The sequence below is a fragment of the Gracilinanus agilis genome, chromosome 2 (assembly GCF_016433145.1).
Source record: "Gracilinanus agilis isolate LMUSP501 chromosome 2, AgileGrace, whole genome shotgun sequence".
Classification (NCBI taxonomy): domain Eukaryota; kingdom Metazoa; phylum Chordata; class Mammalia; order Didelphimorphia; family Didelphidae; genus Gracilinanus; species Gracilinanus agilis.
The window spans coordinates 110,088,446-110,115,604 of NC_058131.1; the positions used below are offsets into that span (position 1 = coordinate 110,088,446).

The 27,159-nt window shown below is 37.6% G+C and overlaps 2 protein-coding genes across 2 annotated transcripts in view; one reads left to right on the plus strand and one right to left on the minus strand.

Annotated features, from left to right (window-relative positions):
* The window catches only part of VRK2 (VRK serine/threonine kinase 2), a 93,008-nt gene extending 71,847 nt beyond the window's left edge, over positions 1–21,161 (plus strand). Inside the window, exons 10-13 of the mRNA XM_044663360.1 lie at positions 1,688–1,746; positions 10,831–11,018; positions 17,782–17,928; positions 20,633–21,161. Of these exons, the coding sequence (XP_044519295.1) occupies positions 1,688–1,746; positions 10,831–11,018; positions 17,782–17,928; positions 20,633–20,983 (745 nt within the window). The 3' untranslated portion in view covers positions 20,984–21,161. The remainder of the gene's footprint in view (positions 1–1,687; positions 1,747–10,830; positions 11,019–17,781; positions 17,929–20,632) is intronic.
* Positions 21,061–27,159, minus strand: part of FANCL (FA complementation group L) — a 74,488-nt gene continuing 68,389 nt past the window's right edge. Inside the window, exons 9-14 of the mRNA XM_044663361.1 lie at positions 24,583–24,666; positions 24,202–24,247; positions 23,996–24,077; positions 23,062–23,178; positions 21,589–21,660; positions 21,061–21,096 (exon numbers count right to left, since the gene is read on the minus strand). Of these exons, the coding sequence (XP_044519296.1) occupies positions 21,061–21,096; positions 21,589–21,660; positions 23,062–23,178; positions 23,996–24,077; positions 24,202–24,247; positions 24,583–24,666 (437 nt within the window). The remainder of the gene's footprint in view (positions 21,097–21,588; positions 21,661–23,061; positions 23,179–23,995; positions 24,078–24,201; positions 24,248–24,582; positions 24,667–27,159) is intronic.

The following is a 27,159-nucleotide window of genomic DNA, read 5'->3' on the forward strand; positions in this document are numbered from 1 at the left end:
GCAGTAGTTATCCATAGATGTAATATCACAATTGGAAAAGGCAGCAAAGTTTTAAGTAGGGCAAGTCACAACAGAAGTGCACAATAGGGATAACTGATCCACAGAAATCAATCTGCAAATTGTGTGGCATCAGCTCTCAGCACAGAGAAAGGTTAGCCTGCAGACTCTGGATGATACCGACTACATTTGTGAATGTTGACATATGTTATATTTAATATTTCTTCTTTGGAAGTTTGGATTGCCATAGCCTCTTTGTCCCCCCCCCCCCCCCAAACTGACATATAGCCACCATTCAGTGTTCCATCAATCATTCATGCTCTTCAGTGATCCATGTGTCCAAATTAACCCTTGGACACCTGGCATTCTTCAGATTGTGAGCCACAGAAGTACTCCGAAGACAGATGTTTACATGCGATGCTGTGGGCCAGTTAGAATCAGGAAACGCAAGGTTTTACAGTCTATTTTGCTGAATGAGAAAAAAAAAACAACTTGGGTTCATACAGTATTGCTAGAAAAATGGGAGTTATAGAGATAAGGCTTATTTTAATAAGATACTACCAAATGTTATTTTTTTATTAGTCTGTTGTTAATCAGATCAGTATGAAATAGTACAGGCTCTCACTGCCCCTAACCACCACTTCATAGGTCTTTGGCTAATATATGGTATTTTCTGTTATTCTACATGACAATAGGAGCCTACCATATATGTAATATGTGTGTATACACACACATCTATACACAATCTGTCCCAGTTATGTTTACTGTGGGGAGATATAACGCTGAATATCCTCATTTTGGTGTGTTTGTAAACTCTTCCTTTATGCCGCTTATTTTCCTAGGCCACGGTGACATTACAAATTGAAATGAGCACACGATGTGTTTGTTGTCGTGGTTTTGCATATGTCTGGGTTTGTGCCGTGAAGTGCGTACCACAAGAATGTTAAGTTGCATTTTTAGTATTTGTAGTGCACACAGCTGAGTGTAATAGAAGGAACTGTTTATGTCCAGCCTAATGCATGAGACACATATGGAAACCTAGATGGGGGAAGAAAGCATCATTTTTTTAGACCTTTGTATGTCAACCTATTTATTATAGTTTAGTCAAAACCACTTCTTATTGAGGAGACAAATTATCGATGCAATTTGAAACTTTTAAATAGAACTAAGGTGGTTTAAAAATGATTTCTAAGATGCCCTAAAAATTCATCCTCCTTCCCCCCATTTTAAGTGAGCTTAAAAGAGACAGTGTACAAAAGATATTTTGCAAATCTTAAAGTACTTTATAAATGAGCTATCGTTATTATTTTAAAAGGACAAAACACTGACATTTAATTCAATTTTCCCTTAAAATGTTTCTGTGGAGAATAATTATGGCAGTTTTCTTCCCCAAAGTTCACTTAGACATCTCACTTAGATGGACTTATTACGATCAGAGCATTCTGCCTCCCTTTCCATAGTGTCCAGTCTCTGGTTAAAATTTAGGGCTGGTCAGGAAGAATTCTGGCCTTTCCTTCCCCTGATTCCTTCTACCTCCTCTTCTGGACAGGTATGATGGGAGAAAGGTTGCCAAATAGTTAGCTACCTCAGAGATCTCTTCCCCACAGAAACTGAGTTTTATTGTTGGCTAATTTTTCAAATGAATCACCTGCTATAAAACAAATTAAATGTGTCCAATGCTCTGTTTTAGTCTTCTAGATGAGCTCCCCAATTCAGTGATGAAGTGGAATCCTTCTGGAAACAGCTGCCGTAAGTCTGATTATCGCCTCTATTGTACATTTTACAGCCCACTGCCTTTGCCCATCTCCCTCCATACTTCACTATCCTTCCCTCCCACAAACCCCACTCTACCCACCACCACCACCACCCCACCCAAAAAAAGAAAAAAGGAAATCTATCATAGACAGATTAGGTTGCTGTCTAGAATGGGGAAAACAAAGATTTTGATTATTTAGTCTATATTTGTCTAAAAATATGAGCTTACAACAGAAAATAAGCCATTTCTAGTAGTCGTAGAATTCCTCTACTAGGGTATTCTTTGGGGGTTATTGTTTTGAGAATCTTGTAAGGACTTAACAGCTAAGTGGACCTCATTTCAGGTGTACATGTTAATGCAGTTTTGAAGGACACCTGAAGTAAAAATAGTTAAAGAAACTTATTTTAGGAAAAGATGACTGTATGCTAGTATGCATGTATGATGGCAGTGGTGCTTAATGAAGGACTGAACATAACAGAGAAGTACTTAACTTTTGCAATGAACAGGTAGCAGAACCTTCTAGTCTGGCTAGACACATGAGCCTTATGTGTAGAAATGTATTAAGCTGTTTTCTCTCTAGCTGTTTAGAAGATGCCGTCCTTCTTTCATTGACAGTATTATCAGCATCACCCAAGCTCTTGTCATTTTTGTTTGTATCCATGATCAATTGTTGAGGTCTGACTTAACTACTGAGTCAGACTGTCATGTAGAAGCTTAGAAAAGGGCCAGGACCCACGTGGCTCATATTGTCAGGCTAGCTTTCATCACAGAAGATGATAAGCAGAGGGGATTCTTGCTCCCTCTCTTTCTATAATGTTTAGTTCAGTAGTAACCCAGATGTGCAGTCAAAGAACTCTTCTTAAGGACCTGTGTGCTTGGCTTGCTGGCCTCTTGTGACATATTTCCACCATGACTTCTATCCAAGAGTTGGAAAGGACCCTTAGCCACTGTTTATAGATATACCTGGTCATTTAAAGGACCTCGCTTAGCCTGGCAGAAAGAGAACTGGCTTTGGAATTAGAGGACTTGAGTTCAAATTTCTCTATTCTTTTCTTCTTGGTACATCATATAACAAACTGAACCAGTTTGTGCCTCATATAGTCCAGTGAAAAGGTAGGACTATGTGACTAGTCTGAGATTTCTGACTTTTAAGTCTCCAGTCCTGTAAATGCTGGCATTTATATAATGCTTTACAGCTTGTAAAGTGATTTACATGATGTCATCTCATTTAAGAGAAAACAGGCAGCTCAGCGAACCTAATGCCAGGCCTAGAGTCAGGAAAACTTCTGAGTTCAAATCTGGCCTCAGATACTTTCTAGCTGTGGGACCCTGGGAAAGTCACTTAATCCTATTTGTCTCAGTTTCTTCATCTGTAAAATGAGTTGGAGTAAGAAATGGCAAACCCTTCCAGTACCTTTGCCAAGAAAACCCCAAATGGGGATCACAAAGAGGTGGACACAACTGAAAGTGACTGAAGCATCTTATCTGATCTTCCTAACATCCCTGCATGGTGCGTTTTGTTATTACTCTCATTTCACAGACAAGGAAACTGAGATTGAGAGAGATTAAGTTGATTTGCCCAGGGTCCTTAAGTAAGTGTCAGGTCTTACTGATTAATGAATTAATAAGCTGCCTAGTAAGACCCTTTGAGATTTAAAGTGGCCCATACCTAAGGCATCTCCCAGTTTTGAACAAATTCTTTTTACAGTGGGAACTTGGCCTAGTCATCTTCCAAACTTCAAAAGTCATTTTCAAAAGTCAGTTAGTCATTTAATAATGATAAAGTTAACATTTCTTGTGTTTACATGGAGCCCAGCAGTGTGCTTAGTGCTGGGAATATAAATACAAGTGGAAAGAAAGATTCTCTCTGTCCTTAAGGAGCTTGTATTCTAATTGGGAAATGGAATCAAATGGGAAGAGTATGCTTGAGTTCCTATTACCTTGGTGTTGAACTACACACAGCACCCCTCTTACTTTTTCTTCTTTTTTTTGTTTCCTGGAGTGAGAGATAGTAATGAAAGGTTGCTTTAAAAAAGCAAACTAAAACAAAGCAAAACAAAGAAACCAAACCTATTCTTTGGTTAAAATGCCATGAAAAAAATCCAGGATGGCTCTACGTAATATTTGGTACAACTAAAGGATCATTTCTGATATGGCATATGAGGTCCTTAAGAGCAGAGATTTGGTCCTATTTTCATCTTTATGTTCCAGCACCTTGTCTGTAATGGACATTTAATAAAGGTTTGAATTAAATTGATATGCTTATTTCTACACTCTGCCCCCCAAAATAATTTTAAATGCAGTTTTGCTTTATTTTAATGGCCAGCCAAATTGTCCCATGCAAGGGTTTATTTCAATTAATCATATAATTAAGCAAAAGGAGTGCTTACATGATGGTGAAGACAATATACTTTTACTATTATATGTACTATTAGAAATAATTTTGAACCATAGCAGGATTCCTGAAGGGAAGATTGGATATAACAGTTTCCTTATTGATACAAGTTTCTTTGCTGCCATGAAAATTATGCAACTTTAGCATGCTATAGAGAAAAGCAACATGATATAGCAGATAGGCAGCTGACTTTGAAGCCAGCAAGACCTGGGTTCAAATTCCACCTCTGACAAAGATGCCACTCTTGCAAAGTCCCGTACCCTCTACATGCCTCAGGCAACCTTCTCAGACACTAAATTGCAGAGTGGTATAGATTTGTTTTGGTAGAGTGAGTTTACTTACTGAAAGTTACTTACAGTAACGAAACCATAGATCTGATTCAAAAAAACCCAAAACAGATAGATACTGTATTCTTAAATTAGGGAGTAATTTATGTGGAGACTGACTACTAAAGGCATAGAAATGGAAGCTTTGTTAGTTTTTTTTTTTTTAAACTCTTAACTTCTGTGTATTGGCTCCTAGGTGGAAGAGTGGTATGGGTGGGCAATGGGGGTCAAGTGACTTGCCCAGGATCACACAGCTGGGAAGTGTCTGAGGCCAGATTTGAACCTAGGACCTCCTGTCTTTAGGCCTGGCTCTCAATCCACTGAGCTACCCAGCCGTCCCCCTTTGTTAGGTTTTTGAGTTTACAGTGGAATAAAATGTACAGCATCTACTTTAATAATAGTTTTCATTTTTATAGTGCTTTAAAGTTTACAAAGCACTTTAGATTATTTAAGCCCTGTCAGGTGGGTCCTATTATTGTATTTCCACTTGAAGGAAGCAATATAATTTAGAAAGGTGAGGCTTCTTAAAATAATAGGCAGTTATAATATTCAGGTATCCTCCTCTAACTTTAAGGGAAGATCATCTACTAGTCATACTCTCTACATTTTAGCCAATCTTTTGACTTAATTTATTGTGTCTACCATATACTAAGACTATATTAAGTACTGGAGATACAAAGAAAGCAAGAAAAAATTCCTTCATGCTAAAGGAGCTCCAGGTCTAATTCTGTAATTCTAAAACCTCTTGAGATTCAAGATTTTATTTTGTCCCCTCCAAAGTTAAACTGGTGTCACCTCATAGTGGCCTATACTTCAAATTGTCAGTAACTCAAAGTTTGGGAATTAAGTTGACATGTTTTCCACCTATCTACCTTCTTCAGTGCTTCTCTTGCTCAAACCCCAGATAGAAGGTTCTTCTATCCCATAGGAATAGCTGGTCCATTGGGGTGGTCCCAGGATTTCTCCTTCCCTCTCAGCTACTACCTCCTGGGATTTTCCATTCTTCTACTCTTCTTACCACAAAAGAGCTGAGTGTTAGTAGTCAACAGGCATTTATTAAGGGTTTACCATTTGCCAGGCATTGCAGCTAAAAGTGCTAAGCCAAGAACTGCACATAGTTTTTTGCCTTCAAGGGGGTCATATTCAAATAGGGGAGACAACTGTAAACAATTGCATACATATAAAATGTATACTGCAAACACAGAGGGTATCTTACAGAGAAGCTGTAAAGGGGTAGAGGAAGATCCCTAACTTGGCTCCTACTTTGTCTTAATGCTGATTCTGTCTGAGATCTGCAGGAGAGGGATTGATGGTGGCAAGAGGGGGAAGGGAAGAGAAGAGAAAACCTGTCTGGCCATTTTCTCCATTTTGCTTCCTCCTGATTCAGTTACTACTCTTCTACAGCCCTACAGAGAGACACTGGTCTTATAGGTAGCATCTCTAGTACCTCAGATTGCATATAGCTAGGGGGTTTGGGCTGGGGGGAATGACAGAATTAGGGGAAAACTTTCTGGAGGTTGCTGAACTGGACCTCTAAGACGAGGAGATAAATAAATTAGCCATTATACAGTGAAGCTGCAAAGGATTATAAAAAAGGGAAGTAATGTGAAATAAGACTGGTCAAGCCAGTTGTAAACAGGTGATATAGGACTATGCAGGTTAGGCCAAGGAGTTTATATTTTATTCAGTGGGCAATGGGGAGCCATTGAAGATTTTTTGAGCAGAAGAGTGACATGATCACAGATATCTGCAGTTAATTCAGTTGAACAAAATAGCAAGAGGATTTTGTGTGCAGAGAACATTGGTGATTATAGGAGGAAGATATAAAATTAAGACAGACATGGAGGAGAAAGATAAGCAGCAGAGAGGCCCAGTAGGAGGCTATTGCAGTAGTTTAGGTAAGGACCAGTAATCATTAACATGGAGCATTTTAAAGCTTGAAAAGTACATGCTTTACAGACATGTTAATATTCGACCTTCATAACTGTAATCAGAGAAGGAAACTGAAGGTCAGATGGAGCAACTTGTCCATGGCCATACGACTAGACTCAGGTGGCGTTAGAAAGACATATGGGGGAGCTTGGCCACATGAGAAATGAATGAGACAAAAAATGGTCACAGTTGCCTCTTAGTGTCCTATTGGATTGGATATAAGTAGGGCATGTGATCACTGAAATGAGTAAGTCAGGAAGAGAAATGACTTTGTATTGGTGGATGGGAAAAGTGATTTCAATTTCAGAGATGCTAAACTTGAGATATTGGTGCATTGTAACACCAGTCATGAATTGATGAGCATTAATTTATCACCTGTTGTATGCTAGGTTCTGTCCTTGGTGTGGGGGAGGTAAAGACTCAAGTGAGCCAGTTCCTACTCTAAAGGAGCTTATATTCAAATGGGGAGACAACATGTGCACATAAAAATGTATGCAAAGTAAATACAAGCACATTAGCAGCTAAGGGAATTCTGAAAGGTCTTAAGTAGGAGCTGAAATTTGAGCTGGGCTTTGAAGGAAACTAAGGGTCTGAACAGGGAGAAGTGAAAAGGTGCATTCTAGGTATTTTTTTTAAGCTCTTACCTTCCTTCTTAGAACTGACACTAATATTGGTTCTAGGGCAAAAGAGAGGTAGAGGTAAGGGCTAGGCAATGGGAGTTAAGTGTCCAGGGTTGCACAGATAGGAGGTGTCTGAAGCCATATTTGAACCCAAGATCTCCCATCTCTAGGCCCGACTATCCACTGAGCCACCAAAAGCTACCCCCCAAGCACTGTTGTATGCTTGGAAGTACAGAGTTTCTACTCACTCACATTGTCACATGTCAAAATTTTACCACTTTGGAGGCTAGGGGTGGGGAGTATTTGGGAGGGGCATGCAGTATGGAGCTGAATGAGGAGAGAGAAATCCTGATTAGAAAGCAGCTGGTTTTGATTAGGAAGAGAGAAGCCAGTAACCAATTTTTAATTAAGAAAAAAAGGGGGGCGGGTTTCTATTAAGCCAGTAAGGATAGAGAAGTGTCCAAAAGACACTGGCAGGGTATCCAAAGTCCTGGTGAGATCCTAGACTATGGGAGTGATTTAGAGATGGGGACAAAGACAGAGCTTCTGCTCCTCCAGTTTCTGGGTTGGGGCAAGACATGTCTAGGACTCTGCAGAGAGAGGTGTGCTGTGGACATTCCAAGTGGGAACTCCCTCTATTTCTTCACAGACACACCACCGTTATTCTTATGGCTTGGTTAGTTTCTGGTAGTTCTATTCATAAAGTACAAGCAATCTCTGATTTATGTGCACCTGACTTACATCCCCAACACACATCTGTCAATAGTGGTAACTCCTCCTCCTCCTCCTCCTCCTCCTCTTCTTCTTCCTCCTCCTCTTCCTTGTCCTGCTGCTGCTTCCTGGGAATGCCTCCAACCCAGGGCTTACTTTCAGCTTGACCTTAGGACAGGTTGTGGTGGAAACTTACCCATGGCTTGATTAGAGGTCATGAGAAGAAAGAAGATGGCAGAAGAGGAAGGCAAACATTCCTTTACCACCCTCACCCTCTTATCTCTCTCTCTAATGGTCTTGTTAGCAGCCTCCCGGGCCTGTTCATCTCCAACATCTCCTTCCCCGAGGTCCTCTCTTTGTTCAACATTTATTAAAGAGCTAATAATACCTACCATGTAGTGCAGTGGATAGATCAGGGGTCGGCAACGTATGGCTCTTTCTGCAGGAGCCATAAAGTCAATTTTTTTTCAGGCGCTGTTACAGGAGCGGCACTGTTAGCACTGTACGGCTCTCACAAAATGACATTTAAAAAAATGTGGCATTTATGGCTTTCATGGCCCAAAAGGTTGCCGACCCCTGGGATAGAGTATGGGCTTAGAATATGAATGTCTCATCTTCATGAGTTCAGATCTGGTCTCAGGTACTTACTAGCTCTGTGCCCCTGGACACCTAGGTCTCTAAACCCTATTTGCCTCAGTGTCCTCACCTGTAAAATGAATTGGAGAAGGAAATGTCAAACCACTTCAGTATATTTCACCAAAGGGATCACTGAGAGTTGGACACTAATGAAAAAACAACTGAACACTACCACCAGCATCACCACCACCGGCTACAACAGGGATTCAAAGACCCAAACAAACAAACAAACAAAAAAATACTGCTCTCAAAGTTTTCATCATACTAGGGAGATATGACAAAGTAATTTAAGCAAAAGGAGAGCATGACAAATGGAGGTGAGAGGAACTTCATGAAGGAGGGAACAGTATGAACCATGCCTAGAAGGAAATTAGGAAGGGAGGGGTGAGGAGGAAGTATATCCCAGGCACTCAGGATCCCTCTTGTGAAAGTGCTGTGACAGGAAATGGAAAGTTGTTTATGGAGGAGATCTTTCTCTCAGGTGTGACTTCATTTTTTTTTCTTGTAGTATTGAAGTAGAAGGAAGGGGAAAAAGGGAGAGGAGGGGAGCATAGGCTGGAACCATTTTACTCTTTTTACTAGCTCCAAACTCAGAAAAACTGTTTCTATGCAAAAATATATTCTGTTCCCTAGCGAGGAAGTGAAAGGGAGAAATCCTGGTTGGAAATAACAGAAGAGAGGCCAATATTAGAGATTGTAGAAGAAGAGGGATAATTTGACGCACGAGCACGCTGCAACTGACCATAAAATTTATGCAGAAGAATGTATTTTGTACATAGTCCTTGGACTATCATAGCTTATCTTCTCAAATGTGTGTGTATGTCTATCTGTCTTGGGGATATGCCAGGTTATTAGTCTTTTCATTAGAATGCAAGATCCTTGAAGGCAAGAACACTTTTATCTCTAAATAAATTATTTATTGTCACTGCACAGTTAAAATAGCTTAAAGGGCTGATTTTTGGTTGCAGGGTAAGATAAAATTGCACCTTGTAAACTGGTCATGGGGGAAAAAAAAACAAAACTCTTGCCCTATTGTCTGTCATATTTGCTTAAAAATTAGGTCAGAAATTTAAGCGGGTGAGGGAGACAGGGGCAAAAGCAGTCCCAAGGCTGGGTCAAACAACTTGATTTCTCAGTAGCCAAGTTCAAGGATGGTGCATTTTTTTGGCACTGTTTTCCAGCAACTAGCTGCTGCCCTGGTGCTGAGGGTGGTTCAGAAAGACCACGCTCTGCCATTAGCTATAGTTGCACATTTCTTGATGCAACAGTACTGGAACCAAGGGCTCTAATTTAAGCCACAGGCTCACAGTGAGTAGCCCTGGGCTGTATGCTTTAAAACAGACACTGGCTGGGCTCTAATGGGGGAATTGGCATGGAGGAGCTTCCTGCTGCCATTTCTGCCGGTGGGGATTGGGGGCAGTGCCAAGGACCCTGTTGTTCCCACACTACCATCACCACTACCACCTCCTTGGGATGGGAGATATGTAGGGTGGTGGGAAACTACTTTCTGACAAACCCTTCAGCTTCTCAGAATCCTCCTGCCATGTCTAAGGAAGGAAGAAAGAGGGACCTTGTACATATGGTTGTGTAAAAAGTATTAAAAGAAAAACAAAAACAAAACCCCTCTCTTCAGGGGTCCATTAGAAATGGACTACACAACAACCCATTGTCATGTTGATTTTTAAAAGTTCCTGTGCCATTCACTTCCTTAAAACATCTCATGCCCTAAATTTCAGACCCCAACCCTTTGAAACAAGAAAGAAAATAGTGTGTCCACTTGAATCTCAGTTGTGGTTGCACCTCATTTCTTGGGGGCCAGCTGATTGGACCTCACATCTGCCTGTGCATTTTTATGATACTTCCAAATAGAATCAATGCAACAATATTGCACCAGCCAAGAAACAAAAGGGAGAAACTCCTTCCTTGTTTGAGCTCCATTATACAGGAAGACTGTACAGTGAATGGACAGGCATTATCAGGTGTTTAGAGCCTCAAGGTTTCAAGCCTGGATACGAACCTGGAACCCATGACCATTCCTTAATGGTCTCATTGTATACACTCATTGTAGCCTCTAAGTAGGAACTTTCCTTGATACCTGCTGAGATTCTTTTGACTAGAAATAGTGTCAGTCTACTTGGCAAATAACTATGAATGGGCAAGAATTACATTTTTAAAAAAGTTTAACATTTCTGTTTGACTATTATAATTTAACAATGTTTATATTTAAAATGTTAATAGTTCTTAAATTTAGATTGATTTTTTCTTTCTTCTAAAAAGAAGCACATTTTTACTTCAAACCTAATATATAGGTCCCCGTGTTTCAGTACTTTTGAGAAACTGAAAAACATTTGTCTTTGGGCATTTGGGTTTTCTGATAAGTGACAAAGCGTTTGAAGCTATAAAAGAAACTTAACATTTTCACAGAAAAAAATGACAATTTAAAAAAATGCTTTACAGGTGAAATTGCCCAGTTTTTGGCATATGCCAATGGTTTAGCATATGATGAAAAGCCCAAGTATGAAATACTAAAGAAAATTCTGTTGGATGGATTAGAATCAAGTGGAATACTCCACAAAGAGCTCCTGGAATTTTCTACTGCTGGACATATCAGGAATCTAGAGACGGCTTCTTCTAAAAAGCAAAAAGTAAGTAACATGAAGAGCTGGTGTATAAAAATGCAATATTTTTATGAAACTTTTGTGCCACAAGAGGTTGATTTAGATCACAAAATTAGTCTGTCCCTCAAGTTTCTTTCTTGGTCATTATACTTGTTAATTCCCATTTCCCTTCGTTTGGTCCAAACTCTGGAATGTCAGCTTTCAAGGAAGAAAACCACCACAAGTAGTTTTGATGCAGTTTCTCAAGTCAAAGAAGTAGGGACTGTGGATGATGAGTGTCTTGAAGAAAAACCTGATCTCCTATAGTCAGATGAAAGGCAGAGTTGCCTTTATTAGTCAAAGCATCAGATTTATTTTCTTTCAACTATTTCTTGCCTCCGTTTTCCTCCAACAATTTGGCCACAGTTTTGAGGTGATGATATTCTTGGATTCAACTAGATTATTTGTATGCAGTGTTGCATGATGATTTTTCTAGAATGACATATTAAAAACTAAACAGACATCATTTTTATAGTTCTACTTCCTACCCTGTCTCCCTCCTCTACCCCCCCTTTTTTTTAAATCATAAAAGCTTGGTTAAGCAGGTTTGAAAAATAAAAATAAAAAAGCAAGTGAGATTGATGCCATTAGTGAGATTACTGGACCTGCAACAAAATATCAGCCCTGCTCCCTCAGTGAAACTAGCCTTATGCAAAAGACCTGTTTCTTCTCTGATGCATGTGCAATAAGGCAGGGTCAGGGTGCCATTCATTTTTAATATTTCTTGTGAACTTTGGATCATCACAAGTGTATATGAGCCAAGAATGCAGGATGCAAACTAATGTGACTGATAGGCTGCTAGATGAATGGTGAGTCAAGTATCAGTGCACAGATGGTTCTGATTTGCTGAGTTTTGTAGCTGCTGCAACTGAAGACATAAAATATCCTTCTAGTCATAAATTAGCTCTTTGGAAGCAAAACCTTGGCACCAGAGCTTTACAACCTTCAATTAGTAGGGAAAGAAGTATTTGAATGACTGTGGTATTGACATCTGTAGGCCTGCATAGTAATCATTCCTAATAGAAGAGAATATCTGTTTGAGGAGGTTTTGCATGGCTAATTAACTACCAGTGAGAATATGTAATTTTTTCATGATCTCCTGATTGTCACCTTTCTCTCATGATACAATTACGTTTTATTGTAGCAAGTGGCTCACAAACCAATTGTCAGCACTATTTACGTATTGTAGAAGGCAGAACAAAAGTTCATGTTTAATAAAAAGCCACTGGATTTTGATCTTGGTAATTACTGAGACTTATTTTAACAGTTTTATTGACTTTTGTGTTTTTATCACTTTTGCAACAAAACAGAAAAGCCATTTCATTGACATACATTTCTCTTGCAATAATGGTCACCACTTAATCTGCACTAATTTACGCGGCTTTTTCTCATTTTTGTAGGTTTTCAGCTTAGTAAACTTAATTGAAATATAAAAGAAGCTAATATAAAAAGTGATATCTGTACCCTTCTTTGATATAAAATTCAGCTTATACCACCATAATCTTTATTTTTATCAAGAAAGTCCAAAGGCTTTTTTTATATTTTATGAAACTACTTTTATAGGAAAAGAATAGAGTATAAAATTCTTTATCGTTAGGTGCCTCAACCCGAAATAATATTTCACCTCTTTGTTCTTTCAGTTTAGGGCATTTAGTAATTACGAGAGGTAAAAACAAAACATTGACTCATAAGAACATTGAGAAGATAGCTGTCATGTTAGCCTGGATAAAAAAAAATACCTATCATATAGATGTTTATAACTACTGGGTGAATCAGTATTTTATTTTTATTAGAGTATTTATTCTTTAAGGGTTTTTCTTAAACAAAATTTTATATCAAAGATTTAGAGTATAAAATGTCATATATATGCTCACGTAAGTAATTTAGGTTAAGTAAAGTTAATATGTAATAGGTATACAACCAGTAGCAAATTCATCAAGCAGCTGAGCATTCTTTTTAATATTTTAAAGGTTTTTATTTTTCATGAAGATTTGTTATTTGAGTCTCCTCTCTCTCTCTCCTTTGATACAGCTCACAACTCTTCTCTAAATGGGCTTAGAGAGCTGTCTCTGGCATTGAGAAAAATGTGCCTTACCACTGGAGAGAGGAGGTCACGTGGTCTAGTAGAGAAAGTGCCACCAGGTTTTGAGTCAGGAAGACCTAGGTTCAAATCCTGCCTCTGACACTGGCAATATAACAATGCATATATTATTTTTTTATTTCTGAACCTGTTTTCATATCTCTAAAATGAAGAAAACAATATGGTAGTATCCAGCTCTAATTAAGAACTTCAAATGAGGATATATACATAATATTTACAAACCATAAGTGCCCTGTATATTATAGGTCAGATGCAGAACTAGAATCCAGATCTTCATGACTCAAAGGCAGGCCTTCTATACAGTAAAGTAAAAGGATTTTTATTTTCAAACTATTCCAGAAAATAAATTAGAAAATCTCCATCTAAAAAATATGACATCAAAAGATAATGAGGTAAACTGAATCTAAAAGGCTTCCAATGACAGGAGCTTATTTAATAAAAATCTAAAAAATTTAGGAAATTTAGGATTATTGTCCCTTGAGCTTATATATATTGTCATTTTTGTTTTCCACACTGAGCAGATTTCAAATTTTTAGGTTCCTGGCTTGGGGGATACTTTTTGCCTCTGGAATAACTAGATGGAATAGAAAAGATGTTGAAATGACTCAGTCAGAAAAAAATAGACAGAAAGCACTGTGGATCAGTCTGCTAGAAAAAGCTTTCCTCTAAGTGTGTGTGTGTGTGTGTGTGTGTGTGTGTGTGTGTGTGTGTGTGTGTGTGTGTGTGTGTGTGTGTATAGAGGAGCGAGTGCTTCTTAAAAATTTTAATGTATTTAATTAGCTATTAGAGACTAGCTCATAAAAGGAATATTTGAGAGAAAACAATCAACAAAAACAAAAAACAACATGGAGCCAGTTCTTTAAAGGGAGAAGTGAAGAAGTGTGCTTTCAGTTATCCAGAATTATTAACATGGCTGGAAACTTCAAATAGTCTCCAATATTTGAGGAAAGCCACCCAAACGAGCTTACCTTTGATCAGAGAATGAGAAGAGGGCAGACAGGCTTGCTTTTCAACAGCAGACCACAAGCACAAAATTGACCTAAGAATGAGGACAATGCAAGACCCCACAGTATTTGGCTTTTTAATTACCAAAACCCATAAGGGTTTTGTATAAAATGGAGCCTTCATGGCTGTCCTCCCTCCAACAGGGTATGTCTGATGCCTATATTAAAGTCATGCCAGTTTTCTTGCTTGATTCAAAGAAAGAAGTGTTTGGTGATCTTCTGACTGTCCATATCAAGTGAAGCACAAACAAGGAAGTCTTTGCTCAACAAATGTACTTCCTGTTGTCATGTGGGATGTCTACTCAAGTGTCTAAATGAAAGAGGGATTCCATATGCAGTGAATGACATGGTGCAGACTGAGGCAGCCAGGTGGTGCAGTGGATGGAGTCCTGGACCTGAAGTCAAATCCGGCCTCAGGCACTCACTAGCTGTGTGACCCTGGGCCAGTCACTTAACCTCTGTCCACCTGAGCTCTGCTCCCTGTGAAATGATATTAACACCTACCTCCCAGAGCTATTGAGAAGATAAAATATTTGTAAAGCATTTTGCTAATCATAAAGCACGACTGAATTGCTAGTTTTATTATCAGGTCCACAGCCCTTCCAATCAGACTCACAGTTGACACAGGGAAAAAAAATAAGCAGAAAATAATGTATTGCTCAGATGATGCTGTGCAGTTAGGGAGGCAGTCCATTTCTTTAGTCTTATCATATATTCCGGAAAGGCCCTGCAGATGGACTGAGCAAGAAGTGTGAAGATTGTACTGAATTTGAGAAATTGTTCCGTGTTTTAAAGAGGCTAAACTGTTTTCTAATATATAAAAAATACACCAACTTGCAGGAAGGCATCCATCCTTTAGTGAGGCAGTAGCTGGCTGGCACAGGATGGAGCGACGAGCGGCCAGCCCTGGTCCCTTCTGTGCATTTCCCCTGGGCCCAGCTTTCGCTATCAGGCACAGCCCCAGCGCACAGCTCAAATCTGCAGCGCTTTAACTTCACCTCAGTGGCCTCAGCTCTGCCCTCTGGGACCAGGCCGGGAACTTTCAGACGCGCCTGTTTGAAGAGCTGTGGCAGCCCCATCAGAAGTTCCAGAGTTCCTTCAGTTGGGTTTACACAGCTCGTTCTGGGGACACTCTCTGGTCACCCTGCCTGAGGAGTGAGACTTCCTCCTCCTGGAAGGTTCCTTGGGGCCAGGGTCTCCCGAGTCTCTTTAGACTCTTAAGACCAGCTGCGTTATTCCCCTTTGTGCCCTTCCAGCACCTCGACTGGCTCGGGGCCACAGGCAGAGGCACAGATTTCAGCCCAGTCTGGGAGAACATTCCTCCCAAGAAGGGCGGTCTCAGCCCCCTTCCCATCCCCTCCTTCCTGAAGAAAGGACTGTGCAGCTGCTTCTTAGAAACATAAATGGGACTTGTAAGGACCCCTTCAATATGGCAGCCACCATCTGAGATGATAGGGCAAGAGTCAGGAAAGGGAGGGGAAAATACCTCTTCTACTTCCTTCTCTAAAGTGCTGTGTTTTTTAACCCCTTCACCCTCTCGCTTAGATTCTTAGAACCAATACTGAGTATTTTTTCCAAGGCAAAAGAGCGGTAAGGGCTCAGCAATGGGGTTTAAGTGACTTACCCAGGGACACATAGCTAGGAGGTATCTGAGGCCACATTTAAACCTAGGACTTTCTATCTCTAGACCTGACTATCCACTGAGATACCCAGCTGTCCCCCTCCCCCAAAAGAATGCTTTTATAACATATACTTTGTGAACTAAAGGACTAGAAAATAGAGTATCTTGCAACATAAATGACAAATAAAATATTAATTTGATGAACAAAGGGGGAAGAACTGCCTCATTATAAACTCATCTTTTTGGTCTATATTTCTCCAATAGTTTTAAGATTGTTTGCAGTATTGATAACTCTGTCAAACCCTCTTCTTATTTTTGGTAGTTGGTTTCTCAGACAAGATTTTTACTGGGAAATGGAAAATTATTTGGGCTGTATTTGAATATATAACTGTTGACATCGCTATGATGTTTAATGGTTTACAAAACACTTGGGATTCCTTATCTTTCTGAATCATACAGAAATTTCATGTAGGGATTTTTGAGTAGGAATTTATTGTTTAGACCTATAACTTTCAGGGAAAATTAACTTTTACTGTCTTCAGTTTCAACTTTAAGGGATCCTTTCATCATATTCCTTTCCTACCCCCTTCCCAAAAGTCTGGGGTTTTGAAGGAACTCTCTATCAAGGTTACTTCCTTTACTGTTTTGTGCCCCAAATCCCATTGTTGGAGCACAGGTTTTTCTAGGTTGTGCTCTTTAACAAGACAACTATGTAACCTCACCTTTCAATGCCTTAGGTCAGAAGGAGAGCCAGACTTGGCAGCAGTGATGAAAACCTTGGGTTTTGAGCTGATGACATTATGTATATTTAGCAGTAACTTTGGGGTAAGATTAGTTTTCTTGATAGTGGCACATCTTGTTTTTTTAATTGTATGAAAGGCTGGAGTGGTATTGATAAATAGCCTCCAACTAATTAAGAAATGCATTTCCAAACTGCAAGAAGTGGAAGGCTTGGGGATGCCATCCCTGTGATAAGCTGGGTTCTGCTGAAAAAAAAAAAAAAAAAAAAAAAAAAAAAAAAAAAAAAAAGATACAAGATGTTGTTGTGACAGCTTAGACCTATACACAATATGCCAGCATATTTTAAAGGGGAGGAAGGGGCGAACACCAAGCACTTGGCAAAAGAGGCTAAATTATGACTACAAATTGAAGCTTTGCTTGCCTAGCCATTGTAGTTCATTCTCTGTTTTGGCACCAGAGACTCCATTATTTCCCCTTTGTGATATTCTCATCTCTTGCCCCTTATTTAATCCATGCACTTTCAGCTGTTAGATGTCTAAAGCTGTTGCTCTGCCTCACACCAATGCTTCTACCATTCTTTTCATTCTGTGCCCGTAGTGTTTCATGGGGCACCACCTCCACTCAAATGCCTTCTTAAAAGATGTTGAGTATCAAGCACCCCCAAAATGTAGCCAATGGGAATATTCTCTGTAGGATGAAACAGAAACACTCTTGTATTAGTCACACAACTTGTAGAGCATAACCCCTGGTACCTGAGATCAGATAATATAAACTATTATTTATATTGCTAAAAGGTCAAATCACCTATGTGAAAGTGAGTAGTGATCATCTCATTTTAGACTTTCACATTAATTAGGCTCACAGCAAAGGTAGAAAACTAAGATATAGTTAATTAATTAGAATTTAAATTTCAAAGACTTTAACTGGATTCACTCCCAGCAAAGGTTAATAATGAATTCATGTTCAGCTTTAAAATATGACAAACAGTTTTCTATAAAAATGCCTTTTTTTTCCAGTAGACAAGTTATCTTTAGATATGATTTCTGAAGAGAGCATACAGAAGCACTAATTTTAATTGGTCTTATTGATGAGGAACAGACAGGATCTTGCCTGATAAAATATTTTTTTCTTACTGTGCATTTGATTTTTTTTTTTTTTTGTTTTGTTTCGTTTTGTTTTTTTACCAAGCTTAGAATTATTTTCAGGGTTCTGGACTTAAATACATTTTTCTTATAGGGGGTGAATTTTTTCCATTGTGCCTTGTTATATGCTTTGTATCAACAGGTTAATGCACAGAAGCCTATCACAGAACAAATCAACCAAGTACAAAAGAAGTTAAAAGATGAGAGAATTGCTGGGTCTCATGTTATCCAGAGACAAGCACAAAAAGAGGAGAAACTGGCTGGATTGACTAACAGTGAAACAGCTCAGGTAAGAGCGTGTTTTGTTTTTGCTTCTTTAATTTGATCATATTTATGTACATATATATGCATATATGTATATATAGCTATAAAGAATATACCCTTTAGGAATAGACATTTTCTTTTCTCCCAAGAGCCAAGGATGCATGATTTTGTTAAATAAGAGCCAGTAAGATGTCCAGCTGATCTCATCAGAGCAACTGACACTGGTTATCCTAGCAGCAAGATTGGATTGGGCATATATAGTTCTTGGTGCCCATTTCTTTCATTATCACAAGAACATAATAAAGCACACTCTGTCTTTTTAAGTTCTGATGATGAACCATTAGAAGCGCCCCAGTGCAGCTTGTACCCTGGAATCAGTGTCTAGAGAGCTGACCCTTGTGATCACATGCAACTAGGTTGTGCCCTTGCTTGTCAGCGGGCCTGAACGGACACACAACTCCCAGACCTCTAGCCTGGCTGTTGGCTTCTCAGCCTTTGGCAGATGCCTCATCAGGCATAGAGCAGACAGCTATTACTAACACTTCTGTTCCAGAAAAGGCAAAATTAAAACAATGTCTTTTTGGACTTTTTCACCTAGGTGGGTGTCTGCACTGAACGACTTGGAGGGTGTCACACTGGTAATTCACCTTTAGCTGTTCTCGGTAGATGGCAACATGTGTTGAGCCATGCCTGTGCTTGTGTATGTGGGGAAAGCCTTCCTCAAGTGTGGAGGCGTCTGATGTTTTTTAGCTGTTGCTCTCTCCAGCCGCTGCAGCCCCTCCAACGTGGTTTTCAGCTTGCCAAAATGACTGCTTTCACTGCTTTTGCCTTTAACCCATATGGCAGAAAATGTCCCTGGGGTTCACAGAAATTGCTTTAAAATATGTGTTTTTCTAACCATCCTGGGATCATGAATGGCTTAACTTTGGTGCCTTTTAGATATCACTCTAGCATTCCTAAAGAATTCATTTTGTCTCTGGCGTTTTGGTTAGAGCTGCCAGCCGACCTAGGAGATTCCAGGATCCTCTCTTGCTACTTACAATCGATACAGTAATACCAGAACCGAGTAGAAATGGGGGATAGAATATTGGGCCTGGAGTAAGGAAGGCCTAAGTTCAGATCTGACTTCAGACACTTATTAAGTATGTGACCAGCACCGGGCAAGACATATACACCTCTGAATCAGTTTCCTCATCTGTACAAAGGGTTGTTGGGAGGAACAAATGAGAGATTATTTGAACAGCAATTAGCCCAGTTGCCCAGTGTCCACAGTAGGTACAATGTAAATGCTATTATGTTTATTATTAATATTAAAGTGAATTTTTTTTGCAAGTATCATCCTGCTCATGAATAAAGCTATTAAGGGTAGTACTGCATACTTGAGAAGGTAACAGTGAACAGTGGAAGAGACTGAAGCATTAGGTGCTAATGTTTTACATGTTTTAAAAAAAATACTTTTATTTCTAAGTTGCATGATGGTCAGTAGTCCAGGGCAGAAAACTGAAGAAGAAAACTGGCTTTTAGGTTCATTGTCAAAAGGAAGTTGGTTTTAAATGCAACAGTTTCTATCCAATTTCACATTGTGATTGTAAGGATAATTAATGTATATTTTATACTACTCATTATAGATACATACCTACATTAAGTACAAAAAGAGATTATTTTGAAAAAATACACCCATCCTTATTGGCCAGTGAGATAACATAGGTAAAGCACTGTAAAAATGCTAGCAATTATTATTATTAGATATTATCTGCTTTGAAAAATATTAAATGTAAGAAGCAAAAGATAGCAATGAGATTTATTTTAAAAAAATGAAGCGAGTCAAAATGGCAGTTTCTTTATTATGTTGATATGGTCTTACTTAATGCAAAATTTATTTTAAATGTAGGTGAAGGTAATATGTAGACCAAATGTAGCTATAATCATATGCTTCCTGATTAGTGGTATTTTTCTCACTTAGGGGAGGAGCAAAGATTTTTAGCTTGTCAGAGTGACTTTTCCCTCACCTATTACCTTTATCCAAAAAGACTGAAAATATTTTAAGAATCCATTAATTTATCAGTGTGACTGTGATCCTATTATCACATAAATCATGACCACTTTATGACAAATTAGTTATGTTCTTAGAATAGAACTAACAATTTTTGGAGAACTGCTATTAACTAACCTGATGAAGAGCCTCTCAGAACTGAAACTAAACTGGTCTTTGCCTTGAAAATATATTAGGAAAATAGTGCATGCTCAGTGGTCAGTATATGCTGGGTAGACTATAACTCCAGTAGTTGGAAAATGTGCAGCTATGCTTTTTTAATAACGACCCAAAACATCCCACTGATAACTTAATGTCTTAATGATAATGTCTTAAAAATAAAATTAAAAAGAAAAAAAACATTTATGGTCAAAACTCCAGAAGTTTTTGTGTAAATCCATGAAAGTTAAACTGTACGGAATGGCATCTAGTAATTTGACATGCATATTCACAAAAAGCTGCATGTAATATTTAAGCAGATCTCTTGTGTTAAAAAGCTTAACAATAACAAAAAAATAGGATGTAAAAAAATCACAGAACATTTTTTCCCCATGTAAATTCTCTGTAGCCAGTATTTTTATTCAGAAGGTTTGAAGAAAAAAAATTTTAAATATACGAAGATAAGAATTTGCTGCACAATCATTTGTTTAGTATTAGTATAAATATGTTAATTAAATATGTATTTACTCTTACATAGGAAAGCACAGTGAGAAGAAACAAATATCAGCACCATCAAGAATTTTTATCAGGGGTAAAAGAACTCCCCAGGAAAACCAGCTATGAGGATTTTTCAAGCTCATTTTGTGGACAACATCAAGATTTTCCCAGCCTGGGCATATCGAGGAAACACTCATCTTCTTATTCTTATGATGTTCCTACTCACCTCAATGCCAAGGTTACGAACTTCAAAAAATATGAAACAACAGGGTTTTGGTCCACTATTTCCCAGCTTACACTCAGTGAAGAGACTAAGGCAGATGTTTTCCACTATGGTTTAACCATATTTTTTCTTTTGATTTTAGTCGTTCTTTCTTTGTATTTTCTCTGAAGATAGCAGCTTAAATTCCTTCTGGTTATTTTCTTAATTTCTTCTTCTTTACCGAAGAAATGTTTCAAGTTCTTATTTCAGGGTTTCCTTCCAGACATTTTCAATGTAATTGGCTTGGAAGAGGGAGAATACTTTTTAAGTACGTAAGAACTTGGAAAAATAAAACCTCTGAATCATAGAAATGGTGTCATGTTATATTTTGAAAAAACAACTCACATTTACAGAATGCTGTATGGGTTACAAAGCACTTTCTTCACATCAACTGTGGCAAAATGATACCCCATTTTATATATGAGGAACCTGAGTCTCATATTAACTAACTGATTGTCAGTTTCACATTCATAAAATGTCTCAATCAGGACTCAAATTCAGTCTTGACTCCATGACTAAAGTTACCACAGGCCTCAGTTTTATCAATTAAAGCTATAATGATATTTTAAAATTATGAGAATTTCTAAGATACCAAAATGTAAATCCAAAACTTTAATGATGAAAGTAATTAATTTTATGGAAGAGTCAATATTTCTAAATGGTTACAATTTTCTTTAAATGCCAATATATTATGTATTATTCAGTTAGTTACAGTTCAGGATATTTATACTTACCTTACTACAGTATGGGCATTCACCAAAGATGATGTTAAAACTCTGCCTGCTGGTTAGCAGACCTCTCAACCACTGCAGAGAGATAGATAGATAGATAGATAAGATAGATAGAAATAGAGATAGATAGATAGAGAGAAAAAGAGAGAGAGAGAGAGAGAGAGAGAGAGAGAGAGAGAGAGAGAGAGAGAGAGAAATAACGCAAAATCATTTTTCTTCTCCTTAAAGTACTGAGATGTTCTATTTTCTCATGAACCTTTTCAATTATAATTTACTTTAGAAATCAAATATACCAGGATCACATTTTAAATAGTGAACTTTCAAGGGCTGGATGTGGAGATTCACAGTGACATTCTATACAAGGTTCGGTGAGGGAATGACAAGTTTTGGAATCATTTTTTTGTCCCATGTGGTACTTAGCAAATTGGTTTAAAAACAATGATAGTGCTGGGATTACAGAAACGCTGAAATCTCAGTATGGTGAAAAACAAAAATATTTCTTTAGTATTAGCTATTCCCAAACTTGATGAACCTTCTCCATGGCTCCTGCCTTTCTGCATCTGAACCCCATTGCCTGAAGGCATGCCTTTCTTAATCCCCAGATTTCTTTTAAAGTCCAAGCTTGGATTTTACTATCTATGGGAGTCTTCTGATTCTCCCATATTTTTCTCTCCTTAAATTACCTGGCAATGCTTTTTCTGTGTGCCTAGATTCCTTTGGCAGAATTTAAGCTCCTTGGGGGCAAGAACCGTTTTGTTTTTAATCTCCAAATCCACTGTATATAGCAGAGAACCCAGCATGGAATAAGCACTTCATGTCTTTTGAACTGAAATGAACCAAGGCCAAAAGTAAGTGACTTGCACATAGTGAGGACTGATATGTCTTTCCTAATGAGTTCTTCACAATCCTAGGCTGGGCTAATGAAGCAAGTCTTCAATGCACCACGGACTACTCCTCTGGAAGAAAATGTCTTCTTTAATTATCTACTTTCTCAATCAATCAACAAGCATTTTGAAGTAGCTGCTATGTGCCAGGGACTGTGCTAAGTGGCAGAAATACATAGACAAAGGGAAAGTCTTTTTTTCTCAAGGACCTACCATTCAATTGGGAGAAACAAAATGGGTATATTCCTATATATCTCTATACACAACAAAAGATGCATTCGAAGGAAACAATGCTCTAAAAAGTGTAGGTGAGGAGGGAGTGCAATGCAGATGTAGGGTGCAGAGATGGAGAAATAGAGGATCATGGATAACTGAGCCGAGGGGGTTCCATAGGGTTTAAGGAGCTGGTGAGCAGAGAGCAAGTGGACCCAGTGACAGCCTTCTTGAGGGCTTAAAAAATAAAGGCTGACATTTTGGGTGGAAAATAGAGTCTAGTAAGGGTTTCCTAAAAGGATTTTTTACCTGGGATCACTCCCAATTCAGTTCCCTGTATTATCCATGTACCTTAAAGTAAGCCATTAGTCCATTTTACCTCATATAAGCAGGTCTGATGGAAGGGCTGGCCACACTGGGGATTATCACACACTTGATCTGGGATGGCACCTTCCAGACGATAAGCATAACAAATTCCACAATCCATTGTGAAATCCTTCAAAAGGAAATTGTAATATAATCTCAAAACTTCATTGCTTGAAATAGAAGAATGATATGGGGCAGTTTAAGATATTGCTTAGTAATTTAAAAAATAAATTAGCATTGTTTAAAGATGATATTATAACTAATTGTATTACCCATCAATATAAGGGAATGTTTCCTTATTCATAATAAACTGGAATAATAAACATGCTCTAAAGGGTTCTTTCCCTGATTGCATGAAGTTTGGGCTCTCTGATTATTTTCCTATAATATATTAAAATATGATACCTATTATGTTATTGAACTGTATCAAAGCAGGAGCTTGAAGTTAGTAGCTCTAAAATTTTGACAATTATATAACTTTTTAAAGAAATCATAGTGTTAGATTACAAGTATAACAACTTTGTCCAAAAATCAACTTTAAGATTATTTGTATAATATAGTAATATCTAGGAAAATGCTGTTTCACTATTTTCATAAGCAATTCTACTAAGCTAATTAGAACTTTATTTCAGTCATCCATATGAGAATATAGGAAAACCCAACATCTCATTAGTTACTATGAACCTTTCCCCCCCACTTTTAATAATAATGATGTCTGTCATTAATCACTTTACTACTATGGGGAGCAAGAAAAAAAGTACATTTATAACCACCAATCAAAGGTTAACAAGTTCTTTGATGCAACTGTTGCTTGCAGTTCAGAAATCTTTGTTAAAATATTCTGCCAATTACTTCTCTTTCCAGTTTCTTTTCTTTCTATTAGATATGAGATCATTTGACTTTAATCAGGCCACCCTATTTAGGTGTAATATTTCTGAATAACTTACAGATTTTTCCAGGATAGTACAGACTGGAAATTCTATTTCTAAAACATTTTTCAAATTTTCCAACAGGCTATTTTCTGGATCCCTAAAAGTAAAAAGTAAAAATATTTTAACCAATAAGTTTCAATTCACTAAATTTTTTTAACACATTTGGAACATTAGACATTGAATACAAAAAAAGAACCAAAATTGTTTTGTCCCAAACTTACCACATATGTATATTCTTGCTCAGCTTAATTCCTAGGGGTTTAACCACTTAAAGGAAAAAAAAATTAAACATTTTAATTTTTCTTCCTTTTATTTATTTTGGTAGTTTATACATTTCAATAGTACTTAATTTTAAACTCAATGGTTAAAAAGTCCAAAACGATTATTTTAAGTGAAAATTGTCACTATAAAGTATAATTCCAATTGCTGATATGTACACAAGGAAAATAAGGGAGAAATGTATAATATTTGTTACTTTAAAATTAATACAGTTAACCATGTAATTCTATTTGAAAGAAAAGCAAAAACATTTTAATAATAACAGACAAAAGCTAGATGACTGAATCTATCTTTAGCAATTAAAATATGAAAAACTGTCATACCATGATCAGCACCAAGAAAGAAACATTCAGGAAGCATTGTGGGATGCCTGGGGTCTACATCGATATTTATCGAAACATTATTTCCTACAATGTAAAGGGGAGATACTAATCAAAGTTCATGGAAATAATTAATATAAAATAATTGTAGCCATGGTAGGAGGAAAGGGAGAGGAGGGAGAGAGAGAGTGAAAGGGAGGGAGGTCAGAATTTGCTTAGCAGTTTCTTAAATAGTTTAGAAGATTAAAATTAGTCAAAGTGAAATTCTAATTTATTGAACAGTGCTCATAAGAGTCTAGTAAAAGTAACAAGCCTATTAATATTACTCTTCTAAAGATGATGTTTGCAAAATAAAATGCCTTATTTTAATGAAGACAAAGTCTTCAAGATCTATAGAGCTACTACAAATCAACTCACAATGAGAAAGTTAAGAAACAATAGCACTGAGTTTTTAGTGCCCCTTTAAAGAAGTTTTCTCTTTTATAAGACAACAGGGGTCATATGTCAAAGGAATTGAAATCAAGAAAATGGTGACCATCACCACCATCTGCACATTTAAAAGTCCTTATAGTGTTCAGTTTATGACCAAGCTTTGTGACTAGTTTGTAAAAACACTGACTGTACTGTCATAGACCTGAGGCAATCCCTTTTAAAAGTGATTCACTCAAGAGGGAAGATTCCATTCATAGAAGTGAAGTCCATTTAAACAAAAATTGTCTATACAGAAAAAACAACAAAAAAGTGCTCTATAATTCAAGTTTCCCAAAGACAACATCTATATTAACTACTGTCTTCTAGCCATTACTAAATTGTAGTTCAAAAACATCTTTAAGGTAAAAATGGTCTGGAATGAACTGTAAGTCGTTTACTCTGTTCAAGGTCAATTTTGTTTTCATCTTATATAAACATAGAAATATGACAGTTTTACAACTTATGAAGATGTTTCTGGTTGAGACTACTAAAAAATAATTTATTCTTAAAAATATAATCAAAGGAAGTCATCAGTACCAATAGAGAAAAATAACAAGGGCTTTTGATTTAAAGGGGAAAAAAAACATTCCAAATAAATACTTAAAAAAAATCTAGATTAAAAATTTATTTATTTCAGATTCTAAATAAAAGAGTCTTTTGTGAACTGATTAATCCAAAATATAGTAATTGTTTTACTTTAAGAGGGAGCCCCAGTTCTTTAACTTGCTTCAAAATCAGTTCTAGTTGGCAGGAGCCAAGGCTAAGTTTTCAGCTAGCTGGCTAAATATTTGGCCCTTGGAAGAAGGGTGGCAGTGAATCATAACTGGGTGTGTCACAAGGAAAGACAGATCAATGCCTCAAGCATGGAAGGAGTTAGAGGAAAAAATGTAAAAGGGATATATTTGCAAAATTAATATCATATCACTTGCCTTCTCCATGGGCAAAAGAGAGACTGGAGGAAGGGAAGTTGGAACTCAATTTTTTTTAAAAATGAAGCTTAAAGTTTCCTAAAAAAACTAAGGAGCTATTAATCTAATAAATTATGGAGAACATGGGCGAAAAACCAATCCATATCCACCCTTTGAATCACTGAAGAAGTAGAAATAAAAGTGAGGGGAATGAGAAGAAATGTAAGGATGTCTTCTTATTGAACACCTCTAAAGAAAATCCTTTCATTATTAATATTTGACGATTGTCCCAATATATCTTAATTTGGTTTATAATTTCATATTTAGAATCCTTAAAGCTTTTTAAAGTTGTAAATCAAGAAACATAACGTATAGATGGCCATAAATAACGCTTTCTCCCCAAGCATAGTAGAATATTTAGCTGTTTGGTAAATAATCCTCTCTCTCTGGGTAGAAACTAATCCTTGGGTACTTTGGAAATGATTCACAGCTCAAAATCATTCCCATTGTGTTGTGAATCATCACTAGAAAGAGAAAGATACAATTGCCTTATGTGAACCGTAGTCCAAAATATTTTCAAGTCAACAAGCATTTATTAAGTTTTTACCATGTTACTCATCAAAACCAAAATTAACTTCTCTGAAATAAAATGGTGGAACAAATGTATATTCAATATTTCATAAAATCAGACCTAAGCTGAAAGCACACTTTTATTGGTCTCAACCGTTATCGCTAAAAAACAAATTGCATCACCTATCTTTGTACGACTTGTCCTCGAAGAGATGGGAGATGGGGAATAGGATAGAGATAATACTCTGGGACACATGGTACCATGCACAAATCTGGAACATGTATCAGAAACTTGCTTAGTTATCAATCAGTGATTGCTTTCTTGCCCTGCTCCTTTTTTAAAAACCCTTATTATTCTCTTAAAATTAATATTGAGCATCAGTTCCAAGGCAGAAGAACAGTAAGGACAAGACAATTGAGGTTAAGTGTCTGGCCCACACTCAGTCAGCTAGGAAGTAGGTGAGGCCACATTTGAACCCAGCACCTCCCCTTTCCAGGCCTGGCTCTCAATCCACTGAGCAGCCTTATTTCATTATCATGAGAAAAAACAAGGCTGAAGAAATTCCCCCTCTCAACCCTTCTGCAAGAAGATGGTCTTCTACTTACACAGCTATCCCTCAGCCAACTACAG